Source organism: Humulus lupulus, chromosome 2, assembly GCF_963169125.1.
Source record: "Humulus lupulus chromosome 2, drHumLupu1.1, whole genome shotgun sequence".
Taxonomy (NCBI): Eukaryota; Viridiplantae; Streptophyta; class Magnoliopsida; order Rosales; family Cannabaceae; genus Humulus; species Humulus lupulus.
In genome coordinates this window covers 32626254-32648419 of record NC_084794.1, presented here as the reverse complement: position 1 = coordinate 32648419, position 22166 = coordinate 32626254, and the positions used below count along the sequence as shown (strand labels likewise).

Sequence of the window (22166 nt, the reverse complement as noted above, 5' to 3'; positions counted from 1 at the left end):
GATAGGCTGAGGTGAGGGATGTGCTGGTGGTGGTCGGAGGCGAGGAAGAAGGGTGGCGCTTGGGTTGTGTGCGATTTGTGGTGCTTGGAGCTTTGCAAAACAACGTGGATGGCTGGGTTTGTGATGAGGTTTTGCGCGCAGGGGATGGGGGTTTCTGGTGGTGGTCGAGGGAGGAGGTTGGTTCGTGGTCAGATCTGGTTTTTTTTTTTCTATCTTAAGATCTGTGGTAACTGGTTACCTTCACGTTGTTTGTTTGTATATTTTAGGAGGTAACTGGTTACCTTCACATTCTGATGTGTGTGTATATTTCTGGGTTCTATATGGTAACTGGTTACCTAGGTTACTAAATCATACTTACTCTTCTTTTTTTTCACTTCAAATGTGAAGTTTTTTTTCATTTCTAATATGAGTGGCCCGTCACCCTCTTATGATAACGGGTTACCCCTCTTATGGTAGTAAGTTACTAATCTCACTGTAACTGGTTACCACTCCTGATACATGTTATTTAACCTCTAAGACTATTTTTTACACAAATGTGAAAAAACAAACAAGTAACTGGTTAACCCTCTAGATAAATGTTATTTAAGCTAGCGGTAGAAGTTTTTTTTATATAATTTTGAAAAATAAATTAAGTAACTTGTTACCTTACCCAGGTTTTGAAGAAAAAAACGTACAACCTAAAAAAAAAAGAAAAAATAATAATAAACACAATTTAAATTAAAAAAAAATTGCAAAAAAATCATGAAAAAATTTAATATAAAAATAGTTATATAAAATTAATATAAAAATAATCAAATAAACTAAAAAAAATAATCAAATTACAAACATACTATTTCAAATTCATAAAACTTGATTAAGAGTGAAAATATAACATAAACAAACTTTTTATACAAAAATATGAAAAACTAAACCCATAAAAGTAAAATTAAAAATAAAAGTCATAGATTAACCTTTCTTGAAAAAAAAAACCATACTTTCGCATAATCTATTAAAATTCTCATATAACATATAATTTTCACTTTTAAATTTCTGTTATGGCTAAATAAAAACTATCGAAGAGAAAAATGATATTAACGAAAAAAAAAGCCGATAGACAACGACAAAAAAACAAGATATTAAATAAAATCCTGAAGCATGTTTATAAATAAGTTCTATTGCAATTAGCACACTTGAAGCAGGATTCAAAATGTTTAGCATGTTAATTTTTTCTGCAACGTTGCAAAAAGCATCGATAGGAGGATTACTTGGCTTCAATAGGTGTAATGATAACTGGAAAACTGGCAAAACTAACAAGTGCATTCCGTAAATTAAAAAATGCCAAGCAGTACTTTCCAACAAAAGCAAAACAATAGAACACATGATTATCATAATGCAAAACTGTAGTTCTAATCCAGAAACTGAAGCCAATCCTAAGCAGAATAATAAAACAGTAGTATCGAAGAGAGCAAAATGCACAATGAAAGATTTCCATAGGCACATAAAAATGTCTAAGAACCCTTGTCAGACTTTGAAGCAGCAGCAGCAGCTTGTCCTCGAAGCCGACCAGTCCTTCTGGCGGCAATGAGACCAACCTTTTGCCCGGGAGCAGCGTCTCTGGGAACAGTACTAGCGTGACCAATATGTTGATGGTTACCACCACCATGGGGATGCTCAACAGGGTTCATAGCAACACCACGAACCTTAGGCCAACTGTTCCTCTTCACCCTGAATTTGTGATAAGCATTTCCTGCCTTCAACATAGGTTTCTCAGTTCTACCTCCTCCTGCAACCTGACCAATCATAGCTCTGCAACCACTTGGCAAAATCTTCTTGGCACCAGATGGAAGCTTGACTCTACAAAATAGGAACATCAATGTAATAAGAACAACTTCAGCTGACTCTGTATGAGGGTCTGGTGAAATATTAATAATGAACTTCAAAAACACATGAAAGCACATAATATAACGAATAACATCTATTACAATATGAACGAGCTACCAAGAAAAAATACCCAACAAAATTGACTACAATTTCAACACTAACACACTTGAATTTGAGTATAATCAAAATAGAAGAATGCTGTTCAATTCAAATATAAGCCAAAAATAATTCGACCCCATATGAAATTCAGAAGGTAAACATGAGCTCCTATAGTTAATGGAAATGGACCAAAGCATAAACCTTTAAGAAAATTCAATTTCTATGAAAGATTATGTTCAGAAGAAAAAAAAACAGTATATTATTAAATCACATAAATATAAACAGCTCAAACAAGTGTAATACGAATATATTAGAGCCAAAAAAATATCAAATAACATTAAAATAAAAATTAGAAATTTAAAAAATAATTATTGAATTACCTGGAGGTTCCATTGTCCGGGTTATGACTGATAACGACGGCGTAGTCCCCAGAAGCCCTAGCAAGGACACCTCGGTCACCGACGTGGTGCTCGACGTTGCAAATGACGGTACCTTCAGGGAGAGATCTGAGAGGAAGAACATTACCCACAACGAGATTGGCCTTCTTTCCACAGTAGATGAATTGGCCAGAGTACAAACCCTCTGCGGCGATGAAAAGCTCCTTCTGGTGCTTGTACCGGAAAGGGTGACGGAAGGTGACTCTGGCGAGTGGGGCACCTCTTCCTGGGTCGTGGATGATGTCAGTGACCACACCCTTCAGGTAACCATTGCGCTCGCCGAAGTCGAGAGACCTGAACCTGGCCGGACCCTTACGGTGGTGGGTATGGGACTTGAAGACCGATCCCGCACCCTTACGCTGCGCACGAATGACTCGTCCCATTTCTGAGAATTAGGTTTTTTGGGCGGCGACCTGGTTGAAGAAATAGAGCGATGGAGCTAGGGTTTATATCTGAACTTATTTTTACAAGATTGCCCTTTTCCTTTTAGGTCTAATAGAGCCCTAATCTTGGATGAATGACATTTCGAGACAAGACAACACTTTTTGTAATAACAAATGAGATTGCTTTTCAAAAATACGATGTTTTTACAATATGTTAACAAAAGTAACCATAATTTTATCAAATTAGTATATAAACCCATAAATTGGAAAGTTTTGGCTATTATCACATTTTGGTAATCAAAGGACCAAAACTAGTGAAAATGTGTCATTTTTATTTAAATGCTGAGATGTACCATCACTTTTTACTGTTAAAAATAACTTATACAATCACTATTTTTTAATTAATGTATTTTAAGGGATTTTTTTTATATGTTTATAACAATTAGAGAAATATTACAAATGGCAAGAATATTATACAACATATACTCGATTTATAACAACAAATCAAAATAATCTAAGCTAATCAATTGACAAACAAAAATAATTTATTTTCTTGTGAAAGTCAATTCTTAAGGAGTTATACTAAAAATAGGATTGATTTTAGCATTTATAATTTAATACTATATTTTTAATGTCTTAATGATGGTTGTGGTTAAAGTTTTGGGTTGGGTTCACAATTTTTGGGCATTTATATGTCTTTTTCTTTTATTATTAGCCTACCTTGTGCCTAAATTCAACCAGTATGATGCCTTCATGGGCTAATTTATACCCTTGCCCTCTTAGGCTAGTCCTGTGACATCTCAAATTTGTCTTGAGATGCTTACATAAATATGGGAAAAATATATATAGTTTCTAAATTTATGGGAAAAAAAATAATTGTACAAAATATGGTAAATTTTGGAAAAAAAGTTTAAAATATGGTAAATATATTACCATAAACTTAATTCTCTTATTTTCTCTTCTCTTCTCACGATCTCTCTCTCTTCTTCTCATTTCTTTCTTTCTCCTCCCCCATTTTTTCCTCATTTCTTATTTTCTTTCTCACGATCTCTCCTCAGATTTCTTCCGGCGATGCTACCTCCGCCGCTGCCTCCGACGACAACGACGACGACGAACTGGTTTTTCTTATTCTTCTTCTTCTTTCTTTCTTTCTTCTTATTCTTCTTATTCGGTCTTTCTTATTCTTCTTTTTCTTTCTTCAAATCTAGTTTTATTCTTTTTCTTCTTCTTCACATCTGATTTTGAACTTCATATTTGATTTTTCTGAGTTTTTTTTTTCTAAATCTGTTTAAGTAACCAGGTACTTGACTTCATATTTGATTTTTCTGGGTTTTTTTTTCTAAATCTGTTTAAGTAACTAGGTACTTGACTTCATATTTGATTTGATTTAAGAAATGTACTTAAGAAAAGTTGACTGCTATTATTTAATGTAGACTAGGGTAGTATAAGAAGCTAGGTAGTTGAATATTTTAGCATACTTTTAACATATGAAAGCTTAGGTTAGCTGATTAGTTTTTTTGGTTGAAAATGGCAAAAGTTGTCAAAAGGTTATTTCCTGTAATGTTTAGATCAATTGGATATAGGTTTAGCAGCCAAGTTAACGTTCATCAAATAAGGTTCTAACATAAATATTTATGTGTTTATTAATTATTTAAAGCAATAGAACTAGAAGGTTTGCTCAAAAAATGTATCGATAGGTTTACAAAATTTATTCAGAATACAAGTATAAGAAATAAAAAACAAGCAAACAAAACTTTTGATTTTTCTGGGTTTTTTTTTTCCAAATCTGTTTAAGTAACCAGGTACCATGACGCCTGATTCATTTTATTCATATCTGATTTTTTTTAGACCTATGAGTAACCAATTACGATAACGATAAATTTAGATTCTTTTGTTTAGATTTGATTTTGTTTTTTACACTTGACTAAGTAACCAGGAACCATAGCAATTAGTTTTTTTTTTAGATTTGATTTTTTTTTCAAACCTCGCTGTAACCAGTTACGATTATGATTAGTTTAGATTTTCTGTTTGAATCTTATTTTTTTCCAAGTCTGGCTAAGTAATCATTTACCGATGCAACTGTCTCTGTTTTTTTTTTTTTTTTTTCAGACCTAGTTGTAACCAGTTACTTTCAAGATCAATTTAGTTTATTATCACAAAAAAATAGACAGTGGCATACGATTATTATCACAAAAAAAATCAAAATTGTTTTGATATGGGTAACCAGTTACTGTGGATAAAATGTTGATTAAAGAAGATAAAAAATGGAAAAAAAGAAGAAGAAATTAGAATAAAAAGTATGGTGATGAATGTCTTAGTTTTTTCTTTCAAATAATAATGTAAAAAAATATTTTATTAAAAATAAATGATAAAAATTAACACAAATAGATTAAAATTATTAAAATAATCTCAAAATATAAATGATACTTGCTTGATAATGATTGATTTCTTCTCTTCTTTGGAGGAGCAGTGGTGGAAAAAATTAGGAAGTGAGAGTAACAGTGGATGAATTAGACTGCTGTAATATGCAATGCAAACACTTTCTAATATATCTCCAGGAAAATAAGATGAAGATGATGAAGAAGAAGAAGAAAAAGAAAAAGAAGAGGAAGAAGATAAGATCAATCCAAATTATATGAAGACACATCCATATGAATTTGAAAACCCAGCAGCAACTTTCAAACAACTAAGAAAAAAAAATCAAAGCATATGAAGAGAAAAGAGAAATGGATATATAGATAGATAAATATAGAGAGACAATAAGAATCCGAAAAATCAACAAAAGAGAAAAGAACAAAAAAAATAATACTACCAATAATAATATAAGAATAATCAATACAATCGTTTTCTTTTAAATATGTCTTAGTTTTTTCTTTCAAAGAATTATATAAAAAAATATTTTATCAAATATAAATGATAAAAATTAACACAAATAGATTAAAATTATTAAAATAATTTCAAAATATATCAAAAATAGGTATTAAAAAAGAATAAAAAATAAAATATGGTATACAAATAAAGTTTTACAAATATATAGGAAAAAATCCCATAAAAATGTAAACAAAAAAAATATGCCATAAAAAACTTTAAAAAAAAAAACTGTCATATTTTTCAAAGTTTATAAAAAAATCTCATATTTGGTGTAATTTCCTCATTTGTCTTGAGCATTTTCAAGCTAGTTTTTGTGCCTTCTCGGACTTGTCTTGTGCCTTTTCATGCTTAACTTAAGCGTGTATTAGTGACACCATGGTGATACCATTTGATTAAGAAACTTCAAAGATAAGTATTTCTTTTAATTAAAATATTATTGAGTTTCTTTTGTATAGAACTCCTCTTCCATGAGTATTTTGGTTGTGTTTTTGTTGTCGATTTTTTTTACTCTCAACATCCTTACACAAAATTAATGGGTCTAAGATACCCTAAATTCCAAAAGTTTTTTATTTTAACTTTATTTTTAAAATTTTACATAGGGACAAACTAAACCCAAGCTTTGTTGGTTAGATATTATATATTCCAAAAGATTTTCTTTTTAACTTTACTTTTTAAGAAGTTACTTATTTTTGTATGATTTGTGATACATGTGTTTTATCAGTATTTTAAAGAGAAACACTTGTTCTTTTGAGGTCTTATTAGCTTTTCAACCAAAAGCTTTTGGAAATACTAGTTGGACTTTTATATGCTCAAAGATTTGGTCTTCCAATTGTTGCAGTATTTTCTTATTCGTTTTCAATTGTTTTTGGCTTTGAACAATAATTTAACCTATAAAAATTAGTTGAGTATTAATTATTCTAATATGAAAACTCTTTTGTCTAATTTTTCAATAGCATATTTGCATGCTCTATGGCAGGGCCGGCCCTGGGCATAGGCGGGCTAGGCCCATGCCTAGGGCCCACCCATACGAGGGCCATTTTATTTAAAATTAGTTTAATTTTATATTACTAAATATTAGTTTAATTTTATTTAAAATTACATAAAAAAATTACATATACAAAAGGGCCCATTTTTTTCAAATTTATTAAATCCGTCTTAGGCTCACTTTTTTTCAGGACCGGCACTGCTCTATGGTTAAATAGTGAAATTTATTGGTTGGAGGAAATATCTCCCATTAGTATTCTATTATTTTCATTTTGAATAATAATAAAGTTATTCCCTACAAAAAAATAATAATAAACAAAAAATTATACCATAACTATTGAACTCAACCACTTAATAACTTACCATGATAGGAAAAAAAAACACCTAAATCAATTTGAAAGGAGAGACTCTCTCTACTCTATGTTTTTTGCACAAAAATTGAGGTCTAAAAAACACCTATCCTACAAAGTTTTGCTCTAAACCGACGATCTTGATGTTGCCTAGATTTGTTGGCAACCAATAAATAACTTAACACAAAAATCATCATTTCTGATCGTCCTTTGTCTGCAACAAAAGTCTAAATGTCACAAATCAATATTCAAACACCATTTGAGCCAAAGATATAAATTATAACTCTTGCAACAATCACTTCTGTAATAAGGTAAGCAAATCGACCAAAATTTAAAATTTATCCTTTTGTATCTTAATATGATTCTTCAAGATACTATTTAGTTCCATACACTTTATTACAATATTTTTATTATATTGTTAAACTATTATAATGATGTTAAATAATTAATGAAATGATATAGTAAACTACTTGATTTATTGTAAGACAACAATGATTTGGTTGCTAAATGTTATATTATTTATAATAATATAATTAGGGATGGATTTTTGAAATTAATGTAGAAAAAAAATATTTACCTGTTGTTGATTTGCTATACCAAATCGCTATGTTGCCACGTCATCATAATTGTTAGGACTCATTTATGGATAATAAAGATTGAGAAATCTTCTATATATATATATATATTGCTACCCTCGTATAAAAGAGTTAAATTGTCTTCCTCCAAAACTTAAATATATATATTCTAGGTCTGTCCTTGAATATAATGATAGATTAAATAAATGTGACAAAATGAGTTTGTCATATTTTGTAATATAATTTTAGAGTTACAAATAAGTGAAACAAATGTGTGTGCCCCAATTTGTAACATATTTTTGGGAGTTACACATCTTACAAAATCAGTAATCATTTGTAACCTCCAAAAAAAGTAACATATTAATGTGTAAAATAAGAGTTACATATTTCCAAATTGAATTTCATGAGTTATTATGTTGAATAACTTTTGGAGATATGATTATGACTATCATTAGGTGTGTAGAAGTTATAAAATCAAAAGGGAAAGAGTTGGTACGTTTTTATGGCAAAGTGTAAAAATTGGGATGTTACTAGCGCTCCAGGTCGCGGCCTAGGACGCTGACAGCCAAATCCAATTTTTTTCATTTTCACAATTTTAATGTTTGGAACACTTCAAGTAACTCCCAAATCTTTCATTTTAATTCGATAAACACTAAATTCAACATTTGTAATGACCCACTACTCTAGACTAATTGGACCATTAACGAAACTATACATAAAATCCTTAAAAGAACTTACATTTGCGAAAATACCATAATTTTATTAAGTAACTTATAAAAATAAGAGTTACTTACAAAGTAAATACCAAAACGGATATGGGATCCCATTGTCTTTAAAACAAAAACATAATTTCAAAATAATAAGACATTACATAATTAGTGCGGAAAATACATGTAAAAAGACATAAAACCGAAACTACATCCTCGAATCGAATAACGCTCGGCCCCTTGACTCCATTCACCATCGATACACATCCTCCAAGCGTCACGAATCTTACCGCCTCTAAGCTTATTTTCCTGCACATAAACAGAAAGGAGTGAGCCTAATGCCCAGCAAGGAAAATCTAACACAAAGTCATATACATAATTTCATAAGAAAACATAAAGACTTAACATAATACATATAACATACACTTATTATAATGGCCATTATTCTTGGGGTCCCATAGACTAAACAAGCATATGCCCATGGAGTTAGTGGGGTCCTACTAGCTAAGTAGGTCATATGCCCATAACCCATTTGGGGTCTTATTAGCCATATGGGTCATATGCCTAAGCCTACAAACATACATACATATCATAACACATTTAATAACATAAAACATATAGATAACATAAGCACATAACATATTGATTCTAGCCTATTTTCCTTACCAAAGTTACCGGGATATAATGGACTGAGTTGGGACTTTTTGGAACACTCCTAAAACCATAAGAAAGAGTGAGTCTAAAGAAAGGAGATGAAATGAAAGAGATGGAAAGACTAAACCATAAAAACATACTTACCGACTTATATGCTTAAGAACTTGGATTCCCTAACCAAAATAAGAACGAGGTTAGGGGACTGAGTAGAAGGTTTTGAGAAAGGGAATAACATGAAATAAATGAAATAGAGTTTCGGGTTTACCTCAAAGATTTGCAAGATCAATCTAACCTCCACCGAAATACTATAGAACTCACTTCCCAAAGTGTTTGATAAGCTTATGATGTTTAAGCTTATAGTTTTTCCCCAAACCAAGTGTTTACACTCTCACACTCACTTAACACTAGCAGCTTCTGAACTTAGAGCAAATGGTGAATAATGGCTGGGTACTAGGTCCTATTTATAGAGTTTGGAAATGAAAGTATCTTGATTTTACTTGAATAAAAATAATGACTTTTTAGGTGAAAATCATTTGAATAATCGTTCAGCAGAGGCTGAAGACTCGTTCAGAAGATGCTGGACTTATGGAGGAGTTTGAATGGCTGAAAGGAAAAGAATTCAAAAGTATTTGAATTTAGGCTGGAGGAGGCGATATATCGCCCCCTGTAGGCGATATATCGCCTGGGCCAGTATGCCCGAGGCGACCGTGCATCGTCTCTTGTTTTCCGTATCTACGTGCTGCGATATATCGCCCCTTATAGCTGCGATATATCGGCACACGCTGAATATTTAAACACGAAATTACACATTTTTAGCTAAGTTTGAATGGAGTAAACAGCCTTGACTAAGCCTTCAACGTATTCAAAGCTGCTGACTGACCCTATATCATTCAAACTTTACCCTTATTTAATTTAATCCTCCAAAATACTTAATCCTTAATTACCATTCATAACATGTGCTTAAAATCCTATTGGTTGATGTCTAAACCTTATAATATAATAAATATATTCCTTAATATTAGTCACATTAATCAAACCTTAGGTTATACTTAATATTCTTAACTATAGGTTAAACTTAGAAAATCTATAAGTACTACTACGAGTGTCCAAATAATTCCCGGTCTGAACCAAAAATCCATGGTAACAAAGATAAGACTAAACATACTATAATACTATTATCTATCTTAGCTTAGTAAAGTTCTTGGACTCTACAACATTGGTAACAGTCAATGGGGTGTAGGAAATACATATTACATGATCTTTGTTTATTTTCATGTAATTTATATATTATCAGAAAAACATGCAAATTCTTAGAACATGCTCCATGAAATTGATACAAATACAAAGTAAAGTAAAAACTTACATTACGCAGCGGAACTGGAACAACTCCTTCCTTCAATCTCTCTAACCCTTGATTCCTTTCTATAGCAGAGTATTATCAAGAGATTGAACTAGAACAGCAACACAGTCTTCCTCACCAAGTCTTTGATCATCCTAAAACTAGTGTGGGCTAGTTCTCAACACATAAGATAAAGATCTAGAAGAGAAGAAGAAGAAGAAGAGAATGAGTGGCCAAGAAAGAATTAGACTATCTAGGTTTTCACTTATCCATGAATCAACTGAGATTGACTTATGAAAACCCTAGATATCATATTCCTTTTATATGCAACTTAATGGGCTTTATTTAAATTTAAATTAATTAAAAATAAAAGTCTTGGGCTCCCACAAATGGACTTAGGCTCAATCTCTTTGTTTTGAGTTTAAATCCCAATTGGGCCTGAATTCAAAACATTTTATTTATTTTTTTAATTAATTAATTATATCCTTATTCAAATTAACTAATTATAGATTGAAACTTGATTTAATATTATTTATTTATATTGACACCAATTTATCAATATTAATAAATTTACTCAAAGATTCTCTTTTATTATCTAAATCTCATATCTCTGTAAATTTTCTAAAATTAACATAGTCAACTTTAAAAATCCTAATTGATAATTAAATCAATTAATTGATACATTCTAGATGATTTACTCAAAGGTGATGTGGGGACCATGGATCCATGAAATCAAGCTCCAATAAGTTACCGTGAATTTGTTTACGAATAATTTCATTACCTTATTAATTCCTCGTGACTCCACTATAGACTCGGGCTTGAACTCTTGAATTCATAAAACGTATTTTCCAAACCACAAATACATTATTTATTGGTATAACCATTACAATTAGTCAATCCTCTATGCTTACTAACAAGCTGGGTGCAAATTATCGTTTTACCCCTCATTAGTATTTTATCCTTAACTCCCACTAAGTTCCTTATAAATGATATTTTTATGAACTTAATCACAAAGATGAGATCTCAATCATTTAGCCTTATGAACAAAGCAATTAAGGAAATCATCTTTTCACTTCTCATACAAAAGTTATAGATTTCGTATCTATAAATAATACTGTAGCGTCCCTAATTTGCTAATAAGGCCTAGGGCCTTGATTAGCATGCCGGGAGGGAAAATATTGAATTAAATATGTTAATATATGAATTTGATGACTATATGATTAGAAATGCATGTGTTAGGTGATTAAATATGCATGTGGGCCCCATTAGGCTATTAGGGGCATATTTGTAATTTTAGCCCGTTGAGGGCATAAATGTAATATTAGTGTATATTGTGATTGATGCCACGTGTGAGTGGTGATATATATGTGATGCACGATCTGAGACGGCCCTAGGGAACAATTTAGTAAAAAAGTCACAATGGGGTCAAATACCCGGCTCGGGAGGAGCCTAGGGGTATTTCGGGAATATTATGTGTGTTCGGGATTTATCGAGTAACGGGTAGTAGTTTGGTAATTATTTGGATATGTCAGGATCAAACAGGGATTTATAGGAACACTCGAGGAATTAGCGAGCATGGCTAATGACGAAATTGCCCTTGGTGGTATTAAAGAGTTTATAATGGACTCAAGGGTATTTTGGGTATTTTAGGGACTTAGGAGGCTGAGGGTAGGCTTAATTGATCTGAAAGCAAGGACACACTTCTGGAATTGAAAAAAAAAAAAGACAGAAAATCTCTCTCTCTCTCAATATCTCTCTCGGCTCTCTCTCTCATCCTCTAGAGGACTTGGTTGATTTTTGGACTTTTGGAGGATAAATTCATAACTAAAGCTTGGAACTTGAGGAGTATAGGCCTAGGGTGCTGGAGAGCTGGATTAAGTTCGAAAATCTTCATTGAGGTAAGGTCACTTTCAAGTTTTGTGGATCAATTCTATTGAGATTGAATTTAGTTGAGTTTTGAGCTTAAGATTTAATTGGTGTGAATTAGTTAGTTTATGGGGTTCTAGTGCTGCTTAAAGTGTATTAGAATGATTATGGGACTCAATTCAATTTTTGGGGTGCGTTTAGAATGATTTTCAGGGAAGTTAGCTCGTGAAATTTGCATGGGATTTCTAGGTTTCGCACTTGCACCGCGACCCTGTTCATCGGGCACCGCAGCCCGCTTGAGTTTATAGGCCAGGGGAATTCGGGAAAAATTGCCCAGGCGCTGCAACACAAGGTTTGGGCACCGCGACCCATGTCTCTCAGCAGAGAGGCATTTTGCCTCTGACTTGGGGCACGCTGCAGCCCTCAAGGGGGGCTGGGTCGCAGCCCAAATGCAGAATTTTGGATGTTTGAACGTTTTTAGCTCGAGAACTCAAACATTAAGGCTCGGGAAGGTTTCTACTACCCAGTTTGGTAGAATCCAAGGTCCCGGAGGCTAGATTTATGTCTCGAGACTATTTATTGGATTAGAACTTGATGAACGGCTATTGTAATTATGTCGTATCTAGGTTATCAATGAGGCTCGTGTTAGAGGAATGTGCTTGGGATTGCGATGCTCAAATAGCTTGGGACATAGGTAAGAAAACTATTGTACCCATAGAGCAAAGCATGGCCCTATTGCGTGTATTGCAAGGCACGATCCTATTGATTGAATTGCAGGGCGTAGCCCTATTTTCTATGTTTAATATATGTTTAAATATATGTTGATTTTATGCTATGTAATGCATATTGGTGAATGAACGACGAACGCCGAGAATGGCGAACGCCAGGAACGGCAGAAAGCTAAGCACGGCAAGGGGTCGGGAACAGCGTTGAGCATGCGGAGTGCAAAGCCGAGTACAGCAAGAGGGTCAGGAACGGCATTGAGCACGCGGAGTGCAGGCCGTTAAGGCGAGACCCTCCTAGGATGCTGTAGTCATCCTCTCGGTGAAGACCGCGAACCCAGGGCCTGGTATAGTGCTTAGGACGGCATGGCCGCTATGTGTTTAGCCTGTTGGCTGCTTTGTTATATCCTGTTGATAGATATGCACATGTAAATTATTTTGTGTTGATTTTTCTTACTAGGCTTTGGCTCACAGGTGCTCTATGGTGCAGGTAAGGGCAAAGGAAATGTCGACCAACCATGAGTATGGAGAACGTGTAGCGATGGGTACATGTTCGGCCTACCTGGCTGCCACGGCCAGGGTTATTTTGGGAAGATGTAATGTATTGGTATAGATTTGTCACCTAAGTCGACCTTAAATGTATTTTGAGATGTAAAGTATTTTCTAAATAGTATTTTCGAATCCCAAATGTTTAACTTTTTACGATTTCAATGAATGACCACATTTTTACATTAAATGCCTTTAAACGACTTTTTATTCCAGTTTAGTTACACTTTTAACCTAAAACCTTGATTAGCGAGATAATGGTATGTTTTAAACTCACTTAGTAACGACTCTAAAGAAGTATGGCATTACAACTTGGTATCAGAGCGGGCCAAGGTTTATGGTTCCTGGAGATAAACCGAACATGTACGCTCGCTGGCAGTGACAAGCTCATCTTAGGGTTGGTTGGTAATTATTGAATTATATGCTTGATTGTTTGTTAAAGTGCCATGTTTGCCTGATTATTTTAATAGAGCATGATGAATGAGTTGGCATATGCATGATGCTAGGGCATGGCCCCTTGATTGTTGTATGTTATCTGTGTTATGTGGATTGATGGCTGTGGTTGGTTTATGCGAATTGGGAGGTGGTTTTGGATGTTGTTATCATACCTGATGAGTGGCGTCATTGATTGCAGGCATATTGTTGTGATGCCTTAGCGATCAATCAGACTCCGCGGTAATAGGGTCGAGGATGACAACTAGGGTCAGGACCCTCCACCTGCCCCACCAAATTGGCAACAATTATTTGTCAAGATGGAAGCTAGACTTCAACGAACAGAAGAAGAGCTTCGACAGTTGAGGCAACAGGCCCCTCCTCAGGGCATTAGGTTGTAGGTTCCACAGGCTGTGGCACCAGTGCCAGCCCAGCCTACTGTGGAAAATAGATAGGAACCTTTGTATGAGAGGTTTAGGAAGCAACATCCTCTCACCTTCGAGGGTGGACCAAACCCACTGCGGGCAAAACAGTGGATGAACATGATTTCTTCCATCCTTCATGAGAGTGGAAAGGAGTGAGAGAGTAGCTTGTGCCAGCTACATGTTGAAAGAAGACGCCCACATCTGGCGGGATGTTGTGTCGCAGAGAAGGAATGTCGCAGTTATGACTTGGGAGGAATTCAGGAACATTTTCAATGGGAAGTACTACAGTGTCGCAGTTCAAGCTACGAAGGTTGATGAGTTTACCAACATAACTCAGAACCGCATGACAGTTACTGAGTATGCTTTGAAGTTTGACCAGTTGGCGAAGTTCGCGCCAGATCTGGTGCCGACTGATATGGCACGGAGGGATCGGTTTATGCGGGGATTGAATGTCATGATCGCCCGTGATGTTAAGATAACCTTGGATCCGGGGACTAACACTTATGCCCAGGTAGTGGATAAGGCCCTTACAGCTGAGGGGACTGAGGATCAAATATGGAGAGAGGGCTCTGCTAGGTGCAATGCTTCGAGGACGGTGCCTCCAGATTCTTTTGTTCCTCTTGGTTCAGATATGACGACACGAGGTGCCTTAGTGGTTGTCAGGGCGAGGGAGACAACTGGAGGAGCTTCCCAGTGTGTCCTCGGTGCAGACGACGACATCAGGGAGAGTGCAAGATCAAGGCCTACTTTACTTGTGGGAGCATTAGTCATCCGAGGAAGGACTGCCCACAAGCGAAGAAGAAAGCCCCCAAATTCTTTACTGCATTGATTGATTTGGGGGCTACTCATTCATTTGTTTCTACTAGAGTGATAGATCAATTGTGTAGACCTAGTGATTTGTATGCTAGGGGATTTCAGACTTTGTTGCCAACTGGAGAACTGGTAGTCTCTAGGAGATGGGTTAGAGCATTGCCAGTAGAGATAGATAGCAGGGAGTTGTCTTTTGATCAGATTGAGTTAGCAATGGATGACTTTGATATGATCCTAGGGGTGGATTGATTATCGAAGTATGGGGTGACGATTGCTTGCAAGCGCAGGATGGTGACTTTTGAACCGGAATGGGAGGTGCCCTTTGTATTCGTGGGGACAGTGAGTGGACCGCGAGTACCTATGATTTCGGCAGTGAAGGCTAGAGACCTGATGCAGAAGGGTTGCATATGATTCCTAGCAAACATTGTGGATACCTCTAGAGTTGTGTCGGTTGGACCGAGTGAGACCAGATTGGTATGTGAGTTTTCAGATTTATTCCCCGCAAATTTTCCAGGATTGTCGCCACAACGAGAGATCGAGTTTGTTATAGAATTGGTGCCAGGGGCGAAGCTGGTATCTAGGACGCCTTATAGAATGGCTCTGGCGGAGTTGAAGGAACTAAAGATTCAGTTGCAAGAATTACGATTTAGGATTCATCAGACCAAGTTTTTTGCCATGGGGTGCTCCAGTGTTGTTTGTCAAGAAGAAGGATGGATCCTTAAGGATGTGTATTGGCTATAGAGAGCTGAACAAGTTGACCATTAAGAACAAGTACTCACTACCTAGGATCGACGACTTGTTTGACTAGCTACAGGGGAAGACAATGTTCTCTAAGATTGACCTTCGTTCAGGCTACCACCAGTTAAGGATTAAAGAGGAGGACATACCAAAGACCGCTTTCCGAACAAGGTATGGACACTATGAATTCTTGGTTATGTCCTTTGGATTAACCAATGCCCCAGCAACCTTCATGGAACTGATGAATAGAGTCTTTAAAGACTATTTGGATAAGTTTATGATTGTGTTCATTGAAGACATATTGGTGCTCTTAGTCTTAGACAGAGCACGAGCAGCATATGCGCTTGGTATTGCAGTGCTTGAGGGAGCATAGGTTATATGCTAAGTTCAGCAAGTGTGCATTTTGGCTATTGCAAGTGACATTTCCGGGTCACATTGTTAGTAAGGAGGGGATTCTGGTTGACCCAAGCAAGATTGAGGCAGTGAGAGATTGGCCTAGGCTGAGCAGTGTACCGGAGGTTATAAGCTTTTTGGGATTGGCAGGGTACTATCAGCGGTTCGTTGAGGGATTCTCTAGAATAGCCACACCATTGACCGAATTGACGCGTAAGAAGTCTAAGTATGTATGGATAGACAGGTGTGAGATCAATTTTAAGGAATTGAAGCGGTGACTGATCACCGCTCCAGTTTTAAGTTTGCCGTCAGACAATGAGAAGTTTGTGGTTTATTGTGATGCTTCCAGATAGGGTTTGGGGTGTGTACTGATGCAAGTTAGAAAGGTTATAGCCTACACGTCGAGGCAGATGAAGGAGTATGAGCAGAGATATCCCACACATGATTTGGAATTGGTGACGATGGTATTTGCACTTAAGGTTTGGAGACATTATATATATGGCAAGAAGTGTGAAATATCCACTGACCATAAGAGTTTAAAGTACTTCTTTACTCAGAAGGATCTGAATATGCGCCAGAGACGCTGGTTGGAATTGGTAAAGGATTACGATTGTGATATTCTATATCATCCTGGGACGACCAATTTGATGGTCGACGTGCTGAGTCGGAAAGGCCCAGGACAATTATTCAGTTCGAGGTAGATATTAGACAAGTTAGCTGAAGAGATGATTAGAGCAGGTATAGAGTTTGTGGTTGGACGGTTAGCCAACATCACTCTTCATTCTACGCTCCTTGAGAGGATCAAGGAGGCATAGGGGGGAGGATCCCCAGTTGAGGGAGTATAATGAGGGCGTCTTAGCCGGAGCGGCTAAAGACTTTTCTATTTCAGAGATGGGATTACTGAACTTGAAAGGCCGAATTTATGTTCTGATGGATTCTGGTATCAAGCGAGAGATATTGGATGAGTCTCATACCACTCCCTATTCTTTACATCCGGGTACGACGAAGATGTACCAAGATTTTAGAACTCTGCATTGGTGGCTGGGGATGAAGAGAGATGTGGTGGATTATGTAGCCAAGTGTTTAACTTGTCAATAGGTAAAGGCTGAACATCAGAGGCCAGCAGGGTTGTTGCAGCCTCTAGGGATTCCAGAGTGAAAATGGGAGGATATCACCATGGACTTCATGGTTGGGTTACCGAAGACTGTGGGACAACATAATTCAGTGTGGGTGATTGTAGACAGGTATACTAAGTCTGCCCACTTTTTGCCTGTTAGGACAACTTATACTGTGGAGCAGTATGTTGAGTTATATGTGAAGGAAATTGCACGACTTCATGGGGCTCTGAGGTCGATAGTATCCGACAGGGACCCCGCCTTCACCTCCAAGTTTTGGGAGAGTCTGCAGAAGGTTATGGGCACATGGTTGTGGTTTAGTACCACTTATCATCCTCAGACAGATGGACAGTCTGAGAGGACGATTAAGATATTAGAGGATATGCTACAGGTCTGTGTGTTGGATTTTAGGTGATCTTGGAGTAAATATCTCCCTTTGATTGAGTTTTCGTACAATAACAGTTATCAAGCGAATATCGAAGTGGATTCGTATGAGATGTTATATGGAAGAAAGTGTAGATCACCTATCCATTGGGATGAGACGGGTGAGAGGAGGTATCTGGGTCCTGAGTTTGTTCAGAGGACCAATGAGTGTGATTGAAAATATTAGAGCTCGAATGCTCGCCTCCCAAAGTCGCTAGAAGAGTTACTCAGACTTGAGACACAGGAGTGTAGAGTTTCAAGTCGGTGACCATGTATTTCTCCGAGTTTCTCCCATGAGAGGGGTGAAACAGTTTGGTGTTCGGGGCAAGCTGAGCCCTAGGTTTGTTGGCCCCTTTGAGATTCTGGAACGAGTTGGAGAGGTAGCTTACAGGTTGGCGATGCCTCCAGCTCTATCAAGGGTTCACAATGTGTTTCACGTATCCATGCTCCGGAAGCATGTATCAGATTCTACGCATGTACTGAGTTATGAGAACTTGGAGTTGGATTAGGATTTATCGTATGAGGAGAAGCCCATTCAGATTCTCGACCGAAAGGATAAAGTCTTGCGGAGCAAGACCATTGCCTTAGTAAAAGTGTTGTGGAGGAACAACAAGATAGAAGAGGCAACGTGGTGTAGGATTAAGCTTATACAGAATCTTTATTTATTTTCATGTATATCTAATATTAAACAAATTAATATGAGATAGCCTAAAACATGTTTCTAAAATTGAATTCAAAGAGAAACAAAGAATAGAATACTTACAGTATACGCAGCGGAATTAAAGAGTCATTCCTTCAGTTTCTCTAACTCTTGTATCCTCTTTGTCGCAGAGTATTATCAAGAAACTGAACCGATCTTCTATTTTCTTCACAATCTTCCAATGTATCCTTAGAACCACCTAGACTAGTGTGGGAAATTCTCAACACATGAGATATATATAGAGAGAAGAAGAGAAAATAACAAAGAGGCTTAGAAAAGGGCTTGTGTTTAGAGAGAATCTAAAACTATCAGAAATCTGACTTGTGACTTATCAAACTTCTGTTTTGACTTCTCTCTAACCACTCCTTTTATAGACTCAATTAGGCCATTTAATTTAATTAAAAAATTAATAAAATAATAGTCATTTTGAAGCCCTAGGTCAAAATTATCATGGGCTATAGGCCCGTGAAATTTCCCACTTGATTATAAGCCCATTGGACTTAAAATCAAGGCCTGTATTATTTTCTATTGATTTAATTAATTATTTAAATCCTTTATCAAATTAATTATTTATAATTTGAACCTCGATTTAAATTTATTTATTAATTTAGATACCAATTTATCTTAATTAATAAATCTGCCATAAATTCTCTGTAACGCCCTGGCTACCCCAGAACAGTTACGGAGAATGGTGAACCGGAAATTTGACCCGCTACCCGAGTCCTTTGGTTAAAAACGTGATCTAAGTGTTATTATCAGGTTAAGGTAGAAAACCAGTAAAAAGGAAAGGGTACATTTCATTAAGTAAATAAACTGCTCATGAGCCTTTCAAAATATTTACAAGTAGTTCGTAATACAAAAGAGTCACTACAGTTCCAATATTTACAAACTCTGCCGGCCTAAGCGGCAAAAATAGGGTAAACCCCTAGTCCCTCTGAGAACTCCTTGACCGTGGCGGTCAAGCGGCCCTGTATGTACATCACATCGGCCCAAGCTCTCCACTCAAGGCTGGCCAAGCTTTTCCTTTCCTTTACCTGCACCACATAGCACCCATGAGCCAAGGCCCAGCAAGAAAACATAATAAAACATGATATAATATCAACAACGATCATAACAACCGTTCGGGACTATCAGTCCAAAAAATAGGTGACATTAGCCCAAAGTCACATTAATGAGCATCGCTCCCTCTAGCCATGTGACAATAGGGTCACCAGGGCTTAACTGATAAGTGATTTCTTTCATAAGTTTGATCAGGACAGGTGCAAGGTGATTGGTCACCAACATAACCTTCCTCACGACTCTAGGGTCGAAACTATGGACAACGTCCCTTAGCCACGTGACAAACGGTCACCGAGGTCATATACCTTGGCTATAGTCTTCTGGTCGTAGACCAGGCAAGCGCTTATAAGTTCATCGACCTTAGGGCCGGTCCCGCATTAATGCCATAGAGTCATTCAATGCGTGATCATCGACTTTAGAGTCGGTCCCTAACTAGTCAGTGTCTCAAACAGGTAATCAGTATTCATTAGCATTTAATATGCAATCCACGTTCACATATATCAACCAACATGCCTCAATATCAAACCATGCATGTCGTATACCTGTACAGGGTGCAACTGTATCCATACACTGTTTTCTTACCTCAAGTTCGAGCGAGAAATATGATAAAGACGACCCATGAGAACGATCGACCTTTTAGTTCCTTAGCGGTTACCTAATCACAACCAATTATAACCTCCATTAATGAGAATCCACAATAATAGGGTCTTAACCTAAGCACCACCCTCGGGACCTCGAAACATGCCCACACGGTGAGTAGATTCGATCCCGGGCCTTAAGGATTGAAACCCCAAGTCAAAAACCCTTAAAAACACTCAAAACGGGGTTTGGAAGGAACAGGGTAGCGCTACAGCGCTCAACCCCTAGCGCCACAGCGCTCTACTCAGAACCTCCCAAAGGCCAAAAGCCCTCCTTAGGAGCGCTATAGCGCCCTAGGGTGGGCGCTGTAGCGCTACCTCCAACCCAAAACACCCCTGAACCGACCTTCTTCATCTCCTTCGTTTCTAACTCGATTCCCAAGCTTCCAAAGCCTATTCTTGATGCCAAATGAACCCAAAAATCATCCCAACACACCCCAAACATCACAAGCATGGGAACCCTAGCCAAAACTCCCAACAAAACCCATGAATTCACCCTAAACATTTCAGCTGCAAAACAAAACCAAAACAGAGCAAACCAGAGAAACTATGGTTAGAAACTTACCCAAAGCTTGGCTTATGATGGCCTTCAATGGTGGATCACACTCCTAAACTCCCAAGGCTTGCTTCCCAAGCTAGAATCCTCAAAGTTGGCTCAAAAACCACAAAGAAAATATGAAGAAAAGAAGGTACGGGAGAACTCCTTTTTGCATACTCTGTTTTCACTACTTTCTTCAGCCAACAAGTGATATATCTATCCTAGGGGTGAAATGTCCATTTTACCCCTAGGTCAATTAATACTTTCTAAAGGCTCCTAAGGGCATTTTTGGTACTTTCCTCCTAACTCGTTAATCATAATTAACGCTCTCCAATTCCCGTTATTCTCGAAAATCATAAACACCAATAATTCACATCCCGTTACCATTTATCTCCCGGTAACGCTCTAATCATCAAAATCACCCCGAGACTCAACCCAAGTCCCGACACTTAAACTTGTTGTGACTAAACCGCTAATCAATAATCTACGATCGTCTCATGTCAAATAGCTCGAGCAAACCCACATCATAATGTGGTCTCAACACATAACATCGATATGCATACAAGTAACATTATATTATAATATAATTCTCATAAATATGCATAAACACATTTAATAGCGTAATTAAGCAATTATGGCCCTCCCGGCCTACAAATCCAGCCGCTAAACCACAATAGGGAATCCGGGGCATTACATTCTCTTTTCTTCTCAAAATTACACAACTCTGTGAAACTTCCAAAATTGACCTGGTCAACTTTGATAATTCTAATTGATAATTAAATCAATTAATTGAGACTATCTAGATGATTTTATCCAAGGTACAATGGGGACCGTGGGCCTATGAAATCAAGCTCCAATAAGTTATCATAAATCTAACAAATAAATTTACTAACTTATTAATTCCTCGTGACTCCACTATAGACTCGGAATTTCACTCTTGAATTCATAGAACACTCTATAACAAATATAGATACACTATTAATTATTCATTGTTACAACCATAATTGCCACTCAATCCTCTATAGACGGTCTACAATGAGATAGGACTAAAATATTATTTTACCCCCTCATTGTATTTTATCCTTAAAACACTTAGTTCCTTGTAAATGATATTTCAGTAAACTAATTTAATTACTGAAATGAGATCTTTATCATTTAATACCTTGAACCAAACTAAAAGGAAACCATCGTTTCACTTCTTCATCAGAAGCTATAGATGTTCATATCTATGATTAACACTCCCACTCAATTATACTACCGAGTTCCCAAGATGTAAGTATGGGCTAGTCCGTAGGGTAAGCTGGTAATGAACAAGTCAAAGAACTCAAATGATACAATCAGTTAGAATACTAACCACTAAGAATTGAGATTGAATTGACCTATGGTCAACTATATGATATGACTAGAATAGATAATAACGGTATGTTTACTTATCTTATCAACTGTCAATATCTGTCCAGTCCGATGTAACAAATACATCTGATCTTATCTACTTTGCTAAT

General features: G+C 36.5%; 1 protein-coding gene across 1 annotated transcript; it reads right to left on the bottom strand.

Moving 5' to 3' along the window:
• Positions 1–1278: 1278 nt before the first annotated feature.
• Positions 1279–2834, bottom strand: LOC133817635 (large ribosomal subunit protein uL2z-like). The gene is made up of 2 exons (XM_062250207.1): positions 2340–2834; positions 1279–1833 (listed from the first exon to the last, which is right to left on the bottom strand). Exons 1-2 carry the CDS (start codon positions 2777–2779, stop codon positions 1488–1490), a joined length of 786 nt encoding a protein of 261 aa, XP_062106191.1. The 5' UTR covers positions 2780–2834; the 3' UTR covers positions 1279–1487.
• Between the last annotated feature and the right edge of the window lie 19332 nt (positions 2835–22166).